Source organism: Lampetra fluviatilis, chromosome 9 (assembly GCF_964198595.1).
Source record: "Lampetra fluviatilis chromosome 9, kcLamFluv1.1, whole genome shotgun sequence".
Lineage (NCBI taxonomy): Eukaryota > Metazoa > Chordata > Hyperoartia > Petromyzontiformes > Petromyzontidae > Lampetra > Lampetra fluviatilis.
In genome coordinates this window covers 5147946-5168568 of record NC_136283.1, presented here as the reverse complement: position 1 = coordinate 5168568, position 20623 = coordinate 5147946, and the positions used below count along the sequence as shown (strand labels likewise).

Sequence of the window (20623 nt, the reverse complement as noted above, 5' to 3'; positions counted from 1 at the left end):
CCCTTAAAAGCGAGTTGAGGGGGGGAGGAGAGGGAGGGGGGAGCTCATCAGACTATGGTAGCCAATGAATGGAACGTATCGGGAGGGAGGGGGGGCGAGGCCAAAAGGGTGGGCGACGGCGTGCAAGCGATTGTGCGCAAGCGGCTAATTACTGCACACGCCAACACAATGGAGCGATTATGCGCAAGCGGCCAACTGCCGCACACGCCAACACAATGGGCAGAGAGGGGGAGGGAAGCTCTAATACACATGATAGACAAAAGAACGAAAATGCCCATGTTAATACCAATGCTGGCTGAACAATGAAGAGAGTACTGTTAAAAAAATAACTGGGGATGTTAACACTCGGTAAAGTAAAGTAAAATAGTGCCTGTCAGATAAGATGGTCCAAAAAATTGTAATTAAGTCTTTTTTGCGTGGTTGATAACATCTTTCCAATGATTGCTAAGTTTGTACCCATCATCACGGTTGAAATTATGTCTGTGTTTGTATATTTGTATGGCTTCGTGTACAAACCTTTGATGGTAGCCGGGAGGTTTGCAGAGAACCTTGGTCTCGGAAAAGACAATTTCATGAGAGCCCACCGAGTTGTAGCAATGATCGGCAACGGCAGAAGAATCAGTTCTGCCGTGTTTCAGATCTGACTTGTGCTCGCGGACATGATCAGAAACATGACGTTTCGTTTCTCCAATGTAGCAATCACCACAAATGCAACTCAATTTGTAGACTCCAGGATACTGTAAGTCAGGAACGACATCCTTCACAGATGGAATCAGATCACGGATTTTATGCACTGTACTGAATCGGACTTGGATCTTATGTTTGTTTAGAATTTTGGAGATCTTTTTGGTCACGCCAGCTATGTATGGTAACGTGATGGTTTTGGTCGGAGTTTCATGTGGCTGTTTCTGTGTGGTGGGAGAGACAGCTTGGCTGATAGTACGGTCAGAGTATCCGTTCATCCTGAGGGCCCGATGTACATGTCTTAATTCACCAGTCAGACATGTACATCGGGCCCTCAGGATGAACGGATACTCTGACCGTACTATCAGCCAAGCTGTCTCTCCCACCACACAGAAACAGCCACATGAAACTCCGACCAAAACCATCACGTTACCATACATAGCTGGCGTGACCAAAAAGATCTCCAAAATTCTAAACAAACATAAGATCCAAGTCCGATTCAGTACAGTGCATAAAATCCGTGATCTGATTCCATCTGTGAAGGATGTCGTTCCTGACTTACAGTATCCTGGAGTCTACAAATTGAGTTGCATTTGTGGTGATTGCTACATTGGAGAAACGAAACGTCATGTTTCTGATCGTGTCCGCGAGCACAAGTCAGATCTGAAACACGGCAGAACTGATTCTTCTGCCGTTGCCGATCATTGCTACAACTCGGTGGGCTCTCATGAAATTGTCTTTTCCGAGACCAAGGTTCTCTGCAAACCTCCCGGCTACCATCAAAGGTTTGTACACGAAGCCATACAAATATACAAACACAGACATAATTTCAACCGTGATGATGGGTACAAACTTAGTAATCATTGGAAAGATGTTATCAACCACGCAAAAAAGACTTAATTACAATTTTTTGGACCATCTTATCTGACAGGCACTATTTTACTTTACTTTACCGAGTGTTAACATCCCCAGTTATTTTTTTTAACAGTACTCTCTTCATTGTTCAGCCAGCATTGGTATTAACATGGGCATTTTCGTTCTTTTGTCTATCATGTGTATTAGAGCTTCCCTCCCCCTCTCTGCCCATTGTGTTGGCGTGTGCGGCAGTTGGCCGCTTGCGCATAATCGCTCCATTGTGTTGGCGTGTGCAATAATTAGCCGCTTGCGCACAATCGCTTGCACGCCGTCGCCCACCCTTTTGGCCTCGCCCCCCCTCCCTCCCGATACGTTCCATTCATTGGCTACCATAGTCTGATGAGCTCCCCCTCCCTCTCCTCCCCCCCTCAACTCGCTTTTAAGGGATTACATCTTGAATCATTGCCTCACTTGATGCAGCTAATCTGGCTGTGACGGTCCCACCTGATGACGGAGACTTGTGTTGCCTCCGAAACGTCGTGATTTTTGATTTTATTTTATTTTATTTTCATTCATTTTGATGTTTTACCTACGTGACTTTACCGAAAAAACCTAAGAAGATGATTCCTTGCAGTCACGAAAGCTTCAAATCTAGAATCGTTTAAAACGTTGTTTTACAATCATCTGTGTTCTTGCTGTATCCATGCCAACTCTGCCCGCATTACCTTGGAAAACTGAGGGTATTCTGTACAGAGTACATTGTTTACAAGTGTCAAGTGATGGCAAAATCCACCAGTAGCTACACAACTGTTGACAGGTAACTCATTCTACATTCATATGGTTGGACCCAGAATTGAATGAATCACAGTTTAATCCTAAAAACCTGAAACTCATCCCGAGTGCCTAGGATGTCCAAGGAACAATACTCTGGCGAGATATTTTGTTTAGTTTCGTGATTTAAAAAAATCGTATTCATGAAGTAGTTGAGATAATAGTATTTCAGGAACGGCCTCTGCAGTAACCAGTAATTCGTGCACGTTGGTATCACCATCAGCCATGATCTATACACTGCTGGATGAATGCTTCCCCAAAGCCGTTGCCATCTCTCAAGGCCTTGCGATGCAACAATCGATCTGGGTCCTGCGCATGACCAAAGGGGGTATAGCTCAGAGATTTATCGAAGAGGGGGCCCCACGAAAATTCAGAGATTCGGGGGGCACGACGCCATGTTAAACTTTAAGCAAATGTTTATCACCACGCAGAATGAGAAAACATACGCTCTGCTTTTATTGATCACTAGCGGAAGTACCCGGCTTTGCCCGGGTGAAAAATATATTTCTTAAAAACCTTACATATATATACACAGATACTAAGGTATTGTCAAAGCCCGGTGGGCTGTTTGTACATTTCTCCACCAACAAATATATAAGAGGCTTTCACAAGTCCAAAAAGTTGTAGAAAGTGTGGGGTAAATAGTTGATGTCAAAAGGTTTCCGAAAATTGCGGTCTCCCCCCCCCCCTCAAAAAATATCTTTACCCCTCGTAGGTATATATACTAACAACACCTTACATACAACAGAGGAAGTGGTATCTATTGACTCTGTAGTAGTATCTACTGACTGTACCGTAGTATCTACTGAGCCAGTAGTAGCTACTGACTGTGTAGTAGTATTTAGTGACTGTAATAACTACTGACCATAATAGTATTTACTGGGCCTACAGTAGTATCTACCGACTATATACTCGTAACGACTAACTGTATAGTATCTGCTGACTCTATAGTTGTATCCACTGACTATAGTAGTAACTACAAAATCTATAGCAGTATCTACTCACTCTATAATAGTATCTACTGACTCTAGTAGCTACTCACCGTGGTAGTATGTACTGACTGTATAGTAGTATATACTGACTGTAGCAGTATTGACTGACTGTAGCGGTATATACTGACTGTTTTAGTATTTACTATAGTGGTATCTACCAACTCGATAGCAGTATCTACTATCGCTACATCAGTGTATACCGACTGAGGTCGTACCTGCTATCACTACAGCAGTGCATACTGCTGTGTTGGTACCTGTTATGATGACAGCAGTGCATATTGTGGTGGAACCTGCTATGATTACAGCAGTGCATACTGCTGTGGTGGTATCTGCTATGATGAGAGGAGTACATATTGTGGTGGTGGTACCTGGTATGATAACAGCAGTGCATATTGACTGTACTCATCATTCACCCTCACCATTCACCACTCACAACTCACCCTTACCACTCATCCTCACCACTCACCACTCCCACTCACTATTCACCATTCACCCTCACAACTCACCACTCACCAACCTCCCTCACCAATCTCCCTCACCACTCACCCTCACCACTCACCCTCACCACTCACCCTCACCACTCACCAATCACCACTCACCCTCACCACTCACTCTCACCACTAACCCTCACCACTAACCCTCACCACTCTCACTCACCACTCTCCCTCACCACTCACCACTCACTCTCACCATTCACCCTCACCATTCAGCCTCAGCACTCACCCTCACTACTCACCCTCACCACTCACCACTAATCCTCACCAATCACACCTTCTCACCAATCACCACTCACCCTCACCACTTGCCACTCACCCTCACCACTCACTAATCACCTCTCACAACCGTCACTCACCCTCACTACTCACCCTCACCACTCATCCTCACCAATCACACCCTCACCAATCACCACTCACCCTCACTGCTCACCCTCACCGCTCACCACTCAACCTCACCCTCACCACTCACGCTCACCCTCACCACTCACCTCTCACTAATCACCACTCACAACTGCCACTCACCCTCCCCACTCACCCTCACCACTCACCCTCACCAATCACCCTCACCATTCACACTCACCCTCACCATTCACCCTCACCACTTTCCCTCACCACTCTCCCTCACCACTCACCCTCACCACTCACCAGTCACGCTCACCACTCACCCTCACTACTCACCACTCACCCTCAACACTCACCCTCACCGCTCACCACTCACCCTCAACACTCACCCTCACCGCTCACCACTCACCCTGACCACTCACCACTCATCCTCACCAATCACATCCTCACCAATCACCACTCACCCTCACTGCTCACCCTCACGGCTCACCCTCACCACTCACCCTCACCACTCATGCTCACCCTCACCACTCACCCCTCACTAATCACCACTCACAACCGCCACTCACCCTCACCACTAACCCTCACCACTCACCCTCACCACTCACTAATCACCTCTCACAACCGCCACTCACCCTTACCACTCACTCTTACCACTCACCCTCACCACGCACCCTCACAACAACCACTCACCCTCACAACAACCACTCACCCTCACTACTCACCCTCACCACTCATCCTCACCAATCACACCCTCACCAATCACCACTCACCCTCACTGCTCACCACTCAACCTCACCACTCACGCTCACCCTCACCACTCACCCCTCACTAATCACCACTAACAACCGCCACTCACCCTCCCCACTCACCCTCACCACTCACCCTCACCAATCACCACTCACCCTCACCACTTACCACTCACCCTCACCACTCACTACTCACCCTCACCACTCTCCCTCACCACTCTCCCTCACCACTCTCCCTCACCACTCTCCCTCACCAATCACCACTCACCCTCACCACTTACCACTCACCCTCACCACTCACTACTCTCCCTCACCACTCTCCCTCACCACTCTCCCTCACCACTCTCCCTCACCACTCACCACTCACGCTCACCACTCACCCTCACTACTCACCCTAACCACTCACCACTCACCCTCAACACTCACCCTCACCACTCACCCTCACCACTCACCACTCATCCTCACCAATCACACCCTCACCAATCACCACTCACCCTCACTGCTCACCCTCACCGCTCACTCTCACCACTCACCCTAACCACTCACGCTCACCCTCACCAATCACCCCTCACTAATCACCACTCACAACCGCCACTCACCCTCACCACTCACCACTCACCCTCACCACTCACCCTCACTACTCACCACTCATCCTCACCAATCACACCCTCAACAATCACCACTCACCCTCACCACTCACGCTCAACACTCACCCTCACCACTCATGCTCACCACTAACCCTCACCCTCACCTCTCACTAATCACCTCTCACAACCGTCACTCACCCTCACCACTCACTCTTACCACTCACCCTCACCACTCACCCTCACAACAACCACTCACCCTCACAACAACCACTCACCCTCACTACTCACCCTCACCACTCATCCTCACCAATTACACCCTCACCAATCACCACTCACCCTCACTGCTCACCACTTAACCTCACCCTCACCACTCACGCTCACCCTCACCACTCACCCCTCACTAATCACCACTAACAACCGCCACTCACCCTCCCCACTCAACCTCACCCTCACCAATCACCACTCACCCTCACCACTCACCCTCACCACTCAACCTCACCCTCACCACTCACCCTCACCACTCACCACTCACCCTCACCACTCACCACTCACCCTCACCACTCACCCTCACCACTCACTCTCTCCCTCACTCACCACTCTCCCTCGCTCACCACTCTCCCTCGCTCACCACTCTCCCTCGCTCACCACTCTCCCTCGCTCACCACTCTCCCTCGCTCACCACTCTCCCTCGCTCACCACTCTCCCTCGCTCACCACTCTCCCTCGCTCACCACTCTCCCTCGCTCACCACTCTCCCTCGCTCACCACTCTCCCTCGCTCACCACTCTCCCTCGCTCACCACTCTCCCTCGCTCACCACTCTCCCTCACCACATGGTAAGGGCGATCCTAAAGGAATCTACAACCTTCGATGATTCCTTTGCGCGATTCAAAGAATCGATTCCTGGCGCATAGGAGGTTTCCATTTTTAATTACAGAGTTTTATTTTCATTGTTATGTTATGTTTTAAAGTTTTCAGGAGTTTTTAATTATATTTTTGCCCCGGTCAACGCCGGATATTTCCCATTCGTAGCAGTTTATATCAACTCTATAACCAACTAATATTAAACGGAAATAAGGCGATTCTAAATGAATCTATAACCTTCGATTCCTTTTCGCGATTCAGAGAATCGATTCTTGGCGCGGTCGGGTTTAGAGTTTTAATTACACAGTTGTATTTTCATTGGGATGTTATGTTTTAAAGTTTTTAGAAGATTTTAAATGTATTTTTCCCCCGGGCAACGCTGGGTATATCGAGTTTATACCACAAAGTCGACGCCTGACAGACTTGCGTGTCGAGGCCTAGTACCGTGCAGAGCCTCCGGCCTCGCCTAGATTGCCCACTCGGCTGAGGCTGGGTACTGGGGCCGTTAACCCCCCCCCCCCCCGCGCTACAATAATACTGTCTAATCGCTATCATTTTATTATCTACCGACCCTATAATAGTAATTGCACACATTGGGGTGGGGGGGAGTGAAGAGGACGTGAAACTTTGATGAATTTACCTCAGAGTCGCGTGTTAATGCGTGCGCATATTTTTAACGGGAATTAAAAATGGCGTCCACCCCGCAGCGAAGTTGTTGCTACCCGTTGCCAGGGGCAACCGCCGTGGTCCGCGCCGGTCGGCGATATTAAATAAATAAATAAAGCTTTAAATAAATAATTAAAGCGTAATCGCACTAAATCGATAATCGGTCCGATTTAAAGTTTAGAGACGAAAAATCGGAAATGCCTAAGTTTACCGCGGGGCCGGGGGCGTGCCCACCTGCAAAATTTAATCTCGGCGAACCCCACGGTCCGAGAGCTACATCCCCCGCAAGGGAGCGTACGCAGACGGACGGATAGACAGACAGATAGACAGACAGACAGATAGACAGACAGACAAAACATTATTTATATAGGTTAGATTCACTAGATTGAAGTTGACACTCAAGGGGCATTTGTGTTGTGGTTATAAGTGTTCACAGAACTGCAGGCTAGGTGATGTCATAGAGATGTTTGAAATGAAAGAAAAGAAACCCGCCCCTTGTGTTAACTAATGCACCAACATTTTTTGACTTGTATAAACAAAAACTTAAGAGGGGTTGAAATAATGAGAGATGAGAGCAGCTTGGAGTGCGTTTAGAATATTTAACTTAATTAATATACAATATTGTACACTATCCACAGGTACGCTAAGATAAATTAAGTGAAAAAAACTAAGTTATTCTGCATACAATACAGTACAGTGTATTGGGTATAACACCTAGGCTTTCGCGACCAATATTCATAATAAAATTTTTTGGGTTCGATCGCGTAAGTATAAATGTGTTCTAACCCTCCACCACCCAACACCGTCAGTAAGGTTTGTCACGTAAACAATGCGCCAATTACTACTTCAGCCCACCTGTGTGTTGGAGAGTAAATCCACAACATTTACAATTTGAATACGTTTCGCTGGTAATTACATCCAGCATCATCGGGAGATTTGCCAGAAGTGTATTGGGTTTTTTGTAAACTACTAACTGAATTGAGACCATCATGGAACTCACTACATTGAAGAACCGTGTTTTATTGGGGGCACATTCCTGGATTTATAACTGGAATCTGAGTGGTGCACGTTTAGGGCTCTGGAGTGGACATAATCCCCTAAGTCACCTTGGCTTTATGTATCGAGTTGTAACATTTTTGGATGTAACAATCATTCCCCTCTTTTTTTCACCTGAAGACGGTTGCTTGTGTTGCGATCGAAACGTCGTGATATTGTTATTTAGATTATTTTTTCTATCTACGTGGCTTTACCGAAAGACCCAAATAATACTCATTCACTCTCAGCATCAGAGTTCTTTGTCATCACTGGGTTTTTTTATGAGGTGAATCCAATTCCTGTCTATAATGAAGCATAAATACATTTTACATTTTCAGCTTTTAGATTACGATGTTAACCTTCTGGGAAAGTGGCAGTTGGACTGCAACTCGGAAATCGCTGCACTTGAGAACCCAGTTTAGTCACATAAGGGGCCGTCCCTAAATGACGTCACGCGATTTTGGACGATTTTTGACCCCCCCCCCCCCCCCTTGTCACACGACGTCACAAAAAGTCAGATCCCCCCTCAAATATGACGTCACAAAGCTCTGCCCTCCCGCCAAAAAATGAAACATGCTTCAAATCGCTTAAACTATTGTCATTGTAGTGCGTATTTAATGTGGCGCTGCACTCTGATGTTGTAGGAGAAAACATTTATTAAAAAGTCTATTTAATTAAGTATAAAGTTGCGCATTTTGATGTGACGTCACATTTCTCCCCCCCCCCCCCGATCGTCACACATCGTCACAAATGTCTGACCCCCCCCCCCCCCAGGTGTGTGACGTCATTTATGGACGGCCCCTTAATAACTGAAGTCGTTTTGCAGAACAAATGCCGTATTCGTTTCGAACCATCCAGATGATTATTGATATGTCACGTCCTCACGCAGTCGTAATGTATTTCACTATGGTTTTATGTATTATCCCCCGAGTTAATCTGGTTAACCGTGTAATGATTAAGAGTCAATTAAAAAAAATAGGAATGAATGAATGTATTTCCTGGTTCAATGTCTAAAGTCCGCAGCACCAGGTTAAGACTAAGAGTGGTAACAACTGCCACGATTCTCAGTCGCGCTCTTACCAACAATCTCTTGGCTTCTTGAACTTCGCTAAAAAAAACACAGTTCTGCGGTATTCCTTTTTTTTACGACACAAGGCAAGCGTGCTTGTAACCCGTGCGGTTTTTTTTCTTGCGCATTTCAACATTGTGGGATTTGATAGGGCCCCTTTTTGAGCCGAGGGCGGTTAGAGAAAGGACCCTTGAACTCTGTGGGCCGTCTGACGCGCACCGTTACTCATTAAACACTAAACGCCACACCTCGCCTTGCCACTCCACCGCGTCTACGTTGAGGACCTCACCGCTCGAGTGAATTCAGTGGGCGACGGGGTTCTTTTTGTGTTGGTGTGGGTTTTTTCTTTTTAAAAATCTCAACTCGGAGAGAGACGCGCATCTCCAAAGCCTATCTATAGATCTCTCAAGACTTGGCCAAAAATAATGTAAGTACTGGATGGAACTCTGTGGATTTGAATTGTTTGTGCAAAGAAATGTATATGCAGTGCAAATATATATTTTTCTCAGTTTGTTTTCCATTGCTATTGAAGAGTCTTGCTTGCAAATGCGCTGGGTTTACTGTATTTTCCGACGTTCATGTAAGAGGCGGACAGGTAGTCGAACGTGGTAATACTCTGGTTTTGTACAAAGGTACGGATTGTCAAATGATGGTGGCGATCCTCATTCACGTGGTATACTGGAGAATATTCCCTTTTTGGCCCGAAAAAAGTCGTGCTTATCTCTGGCCAACAAAGAGGACAATTGCCAAGGAAAAGTGTTTAGTTCGTTGAAATAAAATGTAACAGAACATGTTTTTTTGACCCGATTCAGCACAAAGTGTCTGATCAAAACTGGTTAAGAGTTTGCTTATATTGCACCAATATTAAGGCCTTGTGTCCTGCCACGTAAAAAATACTACGCATTTACGTACTTTTTATGTGGAGGGAAAGATATGTCAAGGTGATATGTTTCCAAATTAGTTTTGTTCCTTGTATTCTTCAGAATTACTAAAATGATTATAATTTTTGTCATTTGTTAGATGACTTGAATTTAGCATAGCGCCTACATGTTACCCAAAGTGAGAAATGGTAGACTTTGTAATGATGTTGTGGTAAAGGAAAACGAAAGTTAATACAATTACGAAGAAATGTAAGAAGCGTTACCATTACTGTGACAACAGTGCACCTTCAGTTAAAGTGTAAAGGTTGAAGATTAAAACATATTGCTTCATAAATATACCATTTATATGACTACTGTAATCAAGGCACGTAATCATAGTAAAGTACTGTATATGAATATTTTCTATTTAAAAAAAGTTTAATTCGTATATGTTTCTATCTTTCAGTATCGTACGTTTACCATTAACAAAGGTTCAACAGTATCACGAAACAATGCTCATGTGCCCGAGCTAAGCCCATTGAGTGTATTCAGAAAACAACTTTTAGGCATTACGTGAACATTTTTAGATGCTTTTGTTTTGTCGATGTTGCATACTCATCACGCATTCACCATTTATGGTGCACCGGAGCAAAGAGCACACCCAGTATTTCTAAACAAAACAGGCGATTGCCACATTTTTTTTTATTACGGTGCCAGCTGTCGTTAGTCACCATACGTTGGCGTGAGGCCTTGTCATAAGCTCGTGTGAGGATAGCTGACCAAGGACAATGCCGCTCTGTTTTGCTGCCATTAACGGCCACCCCAATAATGAACAATGAACCTTCGGAGGTACATTCAGATGAGTAATACGCATGCTTATCTTTAGCACGCAGAGACAGACACGGCGAACGATGTCTGAACTGGCTTCCTTCGCCGACGCACACTGACCAGCGTGGTGAAGTATGGTCAAACCCCATGACCAATATGTCGAGGGGAGGGCCTATCATCCTTCAGTGGATTGACATAAAGCTGCTTTTATGACATGTAAATGCTATATCCATTTAAATAGTATTTTTTTGATACAATATTTATGGAGGGTTTTTTTTGACAAACGTATTCCTGCACCATTATCAGTATCATGCCATGAGCCAGTCAATAAATTCAGAGTACTCCCGGAGTCAGAGAATGACTGCGTAAGAGATTTTCACAAAACCTGAAAAACCTTATCAAGTAACATTTTTATCATGGGACCTCCTTTGCCAGTACCAAAATATGAGAATAAGCTTTCCCCTCTTTGTTGCCAGATAAAAGGGGAAAAACTTATTCTAACATTTGTATCTATAGACAGTTAAATTGGGAACGCAGAGATCTGTGTTTGTCGCATGAAAGACAATCAATATTCGTAATTTTTAGGCCTGTAATTGAGCCAATGGTGACAAACCAAACTTAATGTGATGGGGTGTTTTTGTGCATTTTCAGAAACATTAAAAGCATTGTGGGGAGAACACAACAGCACAACACACACGTACTGTATATATCCAAGCCATGAAGGCAGATTATAATCAACATTAAATAAAGAGACCAGCAAGAGCAAGGTGGATCATGAAAAGCAACATACCACTTTGCCTGAAGGTGAACGTTTTCAACCAGTACCTTTTACCTCAGAAACGTGAACACTGGCAAAAAAATATTTTAATAAAATCTGAAAAGTACTAAAAAAAAACCCATGGAAATACGCGTGCTGGTAATTACACTTAAGGATACGCAAGTCAGAGACATCATCATGCCAGTCAGAGATATCGAGGAGAGTCACTTTGATGGGACGTTGGCCGACGGGGGTCATCGGTGATAAAATGGCAGCCACAGGAGAGGAACACGTGCGCGGGGAGGCGACCACCTGCGTCGCATGTGCAGTGACGAGATTAGCTCATGTGCAGGAGCCTTGCTGGATTTATTGTGAGGGATGGTGACAGCGAAGTTGGGGTGTGGGGGGCTTCACCCAGCCGTTGATAGACCGTGGGTGATGATGCCGATTATGGACATACCTGTCAACCCATACGGTTTACCCATATTCTTGAACAGGGAAATTGAGTTTTTCAGGTCCATACGGCATACAGCCGTTTGAAATGCGGGCAAAAAAATGTTTTGTCTATTTGTTTGTGTTTCTCCCTTGTGATGGGACTTTGTAGGATGAACGTTGAGATTTATAAGGGCACGGGGTGACCAATAAGGTCTGAATTGATCCGTAATTAGGTAGGCACTGATAAGGGGTTGACAGGTATGTATGTGTGAAATTCACAAGTGTAAAATAACATTTGATAACGATAATATCTGAACGTTTTTACCGGAATTGCCCAAAATAAAGGAATGACTAACAGCATATGGGGAACTGGATGAGAGGAACAGCGCGGGCAACCTCGTGTGCCGTGTGGATGTGGTGGCACACACCTCTTGGAACCATTTTTCTTTTCCTGCCTCTGGGTAGAGGTGCCGCCTGTCCTGGTTTTTTTTTCCATCGAGGATTGGCCTCGTTTTGAGATGGCTCTCCTGGGAAGTCTGTAATAGACCACGATCCACGAGGGCAATTTTAAGGCAATCATTACTGGCAATCATCGGCAGCAATGTTTGCCGCATAATTTCCCATTCTAAAGATCTCATTGATGCCCCCCCCCACTCCCCCCAATTCTGAACAATTCTGATTCAAGCTGCCCGCTAGCGGGCACCTGGGCAGCAACTTCCAATGAGATCGGAGCGAGAGCATACGTGACTGCCTTTCGCTGTCACGCATTGTGCAATGGAACACAATCAGCTTGAGTGGGATCGAGACAGATGGGAGGGAAAACCTGCTGATTGCTGTTCTAGTCACATATTGTATTGACTCAGTGACTGGCTAACTGACTAATAATAATGGATTACAGGAATGACTCACCTAATGTGACTCTTGCTAGTTCTACACCGTTCCCAAATCGACTACCCCTAATCAACTCGTGAGTACAGTGGTACTATGCGTACCCCTCGTCTGATATATTGTGAGATATTCCACTTTCCATGATATATCCAGATTGTTTTTGTACCTCAAATGGCAACCTCAGCTACAGGGTGAGAGATGGCTCAGCTCTTCTCAGCTGAGCCATATGAGAGATGTCTCTGCTTTCCCCTTCCTTCCAACGAAAGATTTAAGATGAGAACAACACAGCCAGTAAAATTACTGGGCTGTCAATGATGATCTCATCCATCAGAGTTTCATCACGATCATGCGACTCTACAATCCCGTCGAACGACAACTTAAGCACGTGTTACAATCTAAAATGTGCATTTGCCCGTTCGTGAAACTCGTAAATACGATGGGCCCTCTGGATAAACAGACAATAACAGTACAGAAAATGGGCTCGTGAATCAATCTTGTGTGGACCTTTGGGTTATCCGCTTGAATGAGTGGGGTTTCTCAAGGAGTCTCTGGTTTACTGTCTCATGAAACATCTCCTTAATGGAATTGGCAGGGCTTAATTTCAGCCGACCCTATCCGAGGCTGAGCTCCAAAACTATTTTCTCACCCCCCATTCCCCCACTGGGGGGGGGGGGAGGAATATGTGGGGGGCAAGCTGCAGGGGATTGGGGACCCCCCCCCAAAAAAAATATATACCTTCACAAACCACGCCCTGAGAATTGACCAAATATCCCAATGTAGAACTCTCCTTAAAACCAAACCTTTGAGTCTCATGATTTCCTGCATGGATAAACACATGCCCGTTGGGCTACAGGACCAGGAATGTCCACACTCGGTAAGAGCTGCCCTCTCACCGTACGCAAACGGGGAGCAGGATATTGAGCTCGTTTGCACCGCGGGCATCGTCGAGGCCTCTTGAGCACAAGCACATGCAGGTGTGGCGCACGCAAGGGTGCTCACCGTCCATCACGTCGCGCATCGCTTGCGGAGAAGTGGGCCGGATCGATGGCTTTTGTCTCTCTTGATGACACAAGAGGCGATCGCCGCACATAGCGGCAATCGCCACATCGCCCACATTTGTTGGTGCACGGGACGTGATGCACCATCCATTTAGGCACCACAGTTATACAATGCACACTGTTGTATTCTGAGTACACTCAGTGCTGTGAAATACATGAGACTGGGAACTGCTACAAAGTGTCACCGATAAATTAGTATGCACTCAATGCCCGAATATAAATTGAACGTGATTATTTCTAAAGTTAGCAACCCGATACAAATGTACATTTATAGTCTATGCATGTGCGTCTGCCACGGCGCAAATCAAACGTGTGTGGTTTGGTTTGATTTATGCATGTCTTCCCATTTGGCATATTCTATAGTTCTTACATTGACATGGTGGATGGAGTACGGTATAATACCATCTCCAGCTGGCTTCCCAAATAGTAAATATTCATGGAGAAATGCAGGACACGACTGCATAAGTTTTGTAGTCCATCTACTTAAGGCATACCCAGAGGTCGCAACCGGGTATCCGATACCCGTACCCTACCCGATACCCGGCTACCCGTACCCGACCGGGTACGGGTACCAGTTTGCAACCCTGGTGCGGCCGGGTACGGGTACGGGTAAGGAAACAAAACCCGTTTGCGACCTCTGGGCATACCCCTCCCCCCCCCCCCCATTTAGCTGCTCTCATTTTGGTGAGTTGCTTTCCAAAGGCATTTCCATCCATCATCCAACCTGCCATCATTCTCACACCATCCTCCTTTTACAGTACTGTAGTGGACTCAATTTCTGCACACCTCAGTATACATTTACACTTTTATGTAAATGTTATTTCAACAATTATTTCACACTATATAACATAAATATAATAATTGCAGTAACTACATTGTATATGATATTCCTAACTGGTAGTGGGTATTGACTGCAATTGGCTTCACCGTCATACACCAAAGGAAACACATTACATGGTATGGTCACTCAGAATTCAAACTTGAATTTATTTAGAACTTTTGTCCGACCTTATCTGTGCCAAGTTTCAGCTTTGCAGCCCTGCGAGAATATCAATAATGTCACTTGTATTTTGTCTGGTGCCTCCTGTTCCAACGTGTTGTCGGCTGACATTGCTTTTGTTAATATAAAGCCAAACCAGACAGACTGAAGATGTCCGATTGATTGTGCAGTATTTTCAAAGTACTGCTAAAGTAAAAAAAACTTTTGAAAGTTAATGTTGTGTTTTTGTGTTTCGTGCACGCGTGTGCTTCTCTTCCAGGACGGGCATGCCACTTGCACTTAGGATTTGTTTATTAACCTGCCTTCTTCATTTTGTCAAAGGTAAACGCCTTTAATTCAATTTGAAATCAAGCTACTGCACCGTTCTCAATACGTGTACTTTTTTTGATCGCATCTGCTGAGCGCAGGCCGAAAGATCGAAAATGCCAAGTGACCAAAATAAACAACACACTATAAATTGTACAGTAATATGTATCAACCTGAATAATAAAACACTCCTGAAGAAAGCAAAATGGGGGAAACCACCTCAACGATACTCCCCCAGCTACGGTTCAAGAATTCTAGTCAGTAGCGTAATTAGTGTGGTGGCAGGGGGTGCCTTGCCCCCCCATCCCCCCACCCACCCCGCCGTGACCAAAGCTACGACTTGGGGCCCTCTTTTTACAACCACCACGAGATTATGTTTTGGACAAAAGTGTAAAAGAACTAAAAAAAATGTTGCTAAGACGAAGCGCCCCTATAAGGAGCGCCATGATGTGATTAGGCAAAAGGAGTTTAACACGGAGGCTTTCGCGATCAATATCATCCATAATAGAGGGTTTTTTGGGTCAGATCGCGTAAATATATAAATGTGTCGTTAATACCCGCCACCACCCGACACAGCCAACTAGTAAGGGTTGTCACGTAAATATAACGTGGCCAATTCGTCACTATTACAGCACACCGGTGTGTTGGAGAGCGAAGCCACAACATTTACAAACTGAATACGACGTTTCGCCAGTAATTACAACCAGCTTCATCAGACAATATATATAACCGAGGTGCGACCGTGCGAGACAAATCAAATATTGGGGCTCCACCTGGCCGATTCCCGAACCCCCCTGAGCTGATGATGTAGTTGCGCCACTGATTCTAGTCCTGTGTGGAGTGTGGTCTTGTGGGGGTGATTCATGGAGTGCAGGATTCTATGGGACAGAAGAGGCTTGTGCCATTGGGACCTGGCCCTGGGCAGATAACTTCTAAAACAGTGATGACGGTAACACAAAATACTCAAAAAATCTTGTTTTTGTTTTATACAGGTAACACTCCTCCAGTGTTTACAGGTGACGTGGTGTTTCAAATACTTGAAAACACGCTAAAAGGTTTGTATTGTTGAGTTATGTGATGGGATTTCTCATAGTTTACATATTTAATTTATACACTGCAAGTGAAGTAAAACATGTTCACTTGTCTCTACTTTACACAAATCCAACGTAGCATCTTCGTGACCAGATGTGAGCTAAACAAGCAACGATATCCCTTGATACTGTACGACACTGGCCAATCAAATCAACGCTTTTTCACATGGGGAAAGTTGAAATTTTACATGTTCAGTTGTAGATTTTAAATATTCCACCTTATTTGACAGTATTCTAATTGTGAGGAAAGGTTTATTCTTCTTAAATTATTTGATTAGCTACGCCCTCACTTGGCATCACATGACCTTCAAAGTGGATTACGTTTAAACGACTAATTACCACAAAACATAGCAAATTAAATGCAAAGTACGACAAAGGGCCCGCTTCACCCACACCCCCTTTCCCTCAGCCCCCCCCCGTATTTTTCCCAACACCCCCCTATGACCCCCCCCCCCCCCACGTGTTGAATGGTGCAAGGGGGGGGGGCACGATTAGTGCGGGGCCGCATGGGTAGGAGGAGGGGGGGCATTGGGGGGGGTGGGCTAGGTTTCAGGAGGGGAGGCTGCAGATAGGGGGGATCCTTTGTGGTAATTTACGGAAGTTTGCAGTACACTAATGATCAGAATCTTTATTTAGACTGCAGGAGGAATCTGATGACCTACAAAGCTCTTTATCACGGATGCCCAGTATGGGCGCGTCAAGAATCTCGTACGTTCAGGTGCTGTCGTAGTGCAATGGTTGGCACGCTGCACTTTGAAATCCAGAGATCGTTGGTTTGATTCAATTTCCCGGCACCGCGGTTGAAATAATGGTACGAGTTTCTTAAATCTCCTTACCTCTGTCCATCCACCCAACAGTATATCAATGTATGCACCACAATTAGTCTGGTATAGAGGAGGTCGTGGGTTTGATCCTGACCCTGACGCCTGCTGTATATTTGGAGTTTGCGTGTTCTCTCTCTCTCAACCCGTGGGCACGGAGATTTTTTTCCGGATCCTCCGGTTTTTTCCTCCACGTTTAGAAACATGCGTTTAAAGTATTTGGCTGCTATACCATTTCCGTATGATAAGCCACTTCGTTGAGCTATCATTTGTGGCCAGGTTACTTTTGTACAAGAGCTATATAGCTCAGTGGGCCTCACCTGGTGAAATACAAATAGTTTAGGGTAGTCTAACGGCGGCAGGATGCGTGTGATGGGGTAAAGTGTGGTATGGCAACTTCATCTGAGACTAGGCCAAGATACCCTCTCGATGGGCTGTCGAGAGTGGTCTCTAGTGGAGGAACTTCTGTGAGCCGTATTTTGTGTATGCTGCTTTTATAAACAATACACTGAAAAGAAAGTATATGTTTTAAGTCAGACATTAGTGCTCACAAAAAAGTACAGTCCATGATGTTTAAAAGATACATTCTCATGTTTTGCGTTCTCTGCTGCATGCTTCCTGTAGACACCGTTGTATTCACGGTGTCAGCACGAGATGACGAAGGCGATGTAATTACCTACAGCCTCAGTGGGTCTGAAGCGACTCGTTACTTCACTATCGATAGTGCCACGGGAGTCGTGACTCTGAAGTCCACCATAGATCGCGAGGTGAGTACTAAATTACCGAAACACAATTGCATAGCTATAATCTAATTGAAATTTCAGGTTTACATTTTAAAAAAGTTTTAAAGCACTATACTATAGTGAGATTCTGCCGTGATAGATTGCTTGTTTACAATCCAGCGGTTACCTGTTCAGTTTTCTGGCGTGCCAGTTTAAACAATGAGCAAGATTTTTTAATCACCCCGCCCCCCACCTCATCCTTTTGGCCATGTTCCTCGCTTTTGGCTGCCCATTTATAAGCATTCACGAACAGAAGATAAAAAAATATATATTTAATGTATATAAGGCCAAGGATATTTCCATGAACTTGAGAGAGGAACTTTGCATTTATTATCTAACAGGGTCCTTGCCTATGAAGATCGGACAGTTCTCTAGCATTGGTTTAAGCAAGCTTGACTCTGCTAATGAGACAATGAATGTCAAAACCAGTGAAGAGTTTGTTTAACACGTAGGCTTTCCCGACCAATATTATCCATAATAAAGTTTTTGGGTTAGATCGCCTTATTAAAAAATGTGTCGTAACCCTCCACCACCCGACACGGCCAATCAGCAAAAAAGTGTCACGTTGACAAAAAACAAATAGTTCACTACTTTAGCCCACCGGTGTGTTGCAGAGTGAATCCACAACATTTACAATTTTTGAGTATGACGTTTTTCTGGTAATTACATCCAGCATCACTAGGCAAATCGCCAGAATGGCGTACTAAAAAATTGTAAATGTTGTGGATTCACTCTTCAACACACCGGTGGGCTAAAGTAGTGAACTATTTGTCTTTTGTCAACGTGACACTTTTTTGTTGATTGGCCATGTCGGGTGGTGGAGGGTTACGACACATTTATAAATAACGCGACCTAACCCAAAAACGTTTATATGGGCTGTGAAGAGTTTGCTTGTATTAAACCAGGGGTCGACAACCAAAGTAACAAGAAGAGCCACAATGCACGTGGTGAATACGAGACGGTGGTGCTTAATAAATAACGTCACGAAGCAGCCCTTGAATAGCCGCAGGCTCCGGAGCCGCAGGTCACCGACTCCTGTTTTAAAGCAATGCAGTGAAAAGTACGCACTCCCAGAAGGCTATGCAGCTGATATAATGTCAAAATATAAATATGGAGAGATAAATATGTGCTCCATAAGAGGTTTGTTTGGGTTAGATCGCGTAAATATATAAATGTGTCGTTAAAACCCGCCACCACCTTACACAGCCAACTCGTAAGGGTTATCACGTAAACAGAACGTGCCAATTCGTCACTAGTACAGCACACCGGTGTGTTGGAGAGCCAAGCCACAACATTTACAATCCGAGTACGACGTTTGGCCAGTTATTATAACCAGCTTCATCAGGCGACAGCCATAAGAGGGGAGGGGCTGCTGGGGGCTCTGGGATCCTAGGCAGATAAGCCCTCGGCGCCAGGCGCTAGGATCCCAGGCACCCCAGACACTTAAGCCCCTTGGCGCCACCAACGGGGGGGCTGTGTGTGCTCTGTGGGATATCTGGGGGCGCACACAACCCCACCCCTCGTTGGGGACGAGGCATAAAAGGGCAGCTCCCTGGCCGATCGGGGCCAGTCGCAGCTCAAGACACAAGACCCGCCAGCCAGCCAGCTTAGGACCCTGGACCCCCTCGTCCCGCTTGTCCTTGTAAGGGCCGGGACGCTGTGAGGGCCAGTGGTGGGACTCTGGGACTCCCGGCTCTACGTCCTTGTAAGGGCGAGTTCCGAGGAAGCCAGAGTCCAGACCCGCACCTTGGCAGGGTCGGGTCAGATAGCCTCCCCTAGGGTAATTGTAGCCGGAGGACCCCAGAACGTAGCCAGAGTAGGGTATCTAGGCTGTGTACCTAGGCTGTGTACCTAGGCTGTAACAGAGTATCAGGACTGTTGGAGTGTTGTATTGTAATAAAGAAGTTACCTCTACAAGTATCTCCGGAACCCATTACACATCTATCATGTTTTGCGTAACTGTTGTCAAGCATATTAAATTACTTCACGATAGTACTGTATATCCCACATTTGGGAAGGTGTGATTATAATCATAAATAGTGTTTTGCTTTAATTCCATTTTCATGAATGAATAATGTGTGCTCAATGATTTACATCCCCAACAGGAATATGCTACCCTGGAAAAGAATGAGCAGTTTACAATTGAAGCCATCATTACAGATGGAGTTTATACCGTAAGTGTTTATGTTCTTAATTCCTCATCATCTCCACTGCTTGCTGATGGCCTCGCTACACCATTTGCCATCCCTCATGGTCCTGTGCTGCCACAATCCAGGAGGAGAATCAGAATATGTATCCATGTCGCTCCTGCGCGTGAACTGATGCCATCAATCCTCTCGATCAAACTCCCTCCTTTATCTTCCATTCTCTCGCTAGTCTTGTCCATCGACCAGGGTCACTTTTTAAGCAAAGTGTCAACATGTCCCTGGGTTGCACTTCTTGCCTGGTCCTTCCCTTGTCTGTTTCTCTACTTTTAATTCCATACATCCATCATCAAGCGCTTATGTGCACACGTCAGGCGTTCGCTGTGTATTGTTCGTGTTTCTGATGCGTATACAATGGTGGTTAATATGCCCTATTTGAAACTTTTTTAAGGGACACTATGTTCCTTTTCATTGTCACTTAACG

At 45.5% G+C, this 20623-nt stretch overlaps 1 protein-coding gene across 1 annotated transcript in view; it reads left to right on the top strand.

Annotated features, from left to right (window-relative positions):
• The window catches only part of CDHR2 (cadherin related family member 2), a 62660-nt gene that overhangs the window by 1841 nt on the left and 40196 nt on the right, over window positions 1-20623 (top strand). Inside the window, exons 2-5 of the mRNA XM_078859637.1 lie at window positions 15255-15316; window positions 16294-16356; window positions 17838-17980; window positions 20101-20169. Of these exons, the coding sequence (XP_078715763.1) occupies window positions 15255-15316; window positions 16294-16356; window positions 17838-17980; window positions 20101-20169 (337 nt within the window). The remainder of the gene's footprint in view (window positions 1-15254; window positions 15317-16293; window positions 16357-17837; window positions 17981-20100; window positions 20170-20623) is intronic.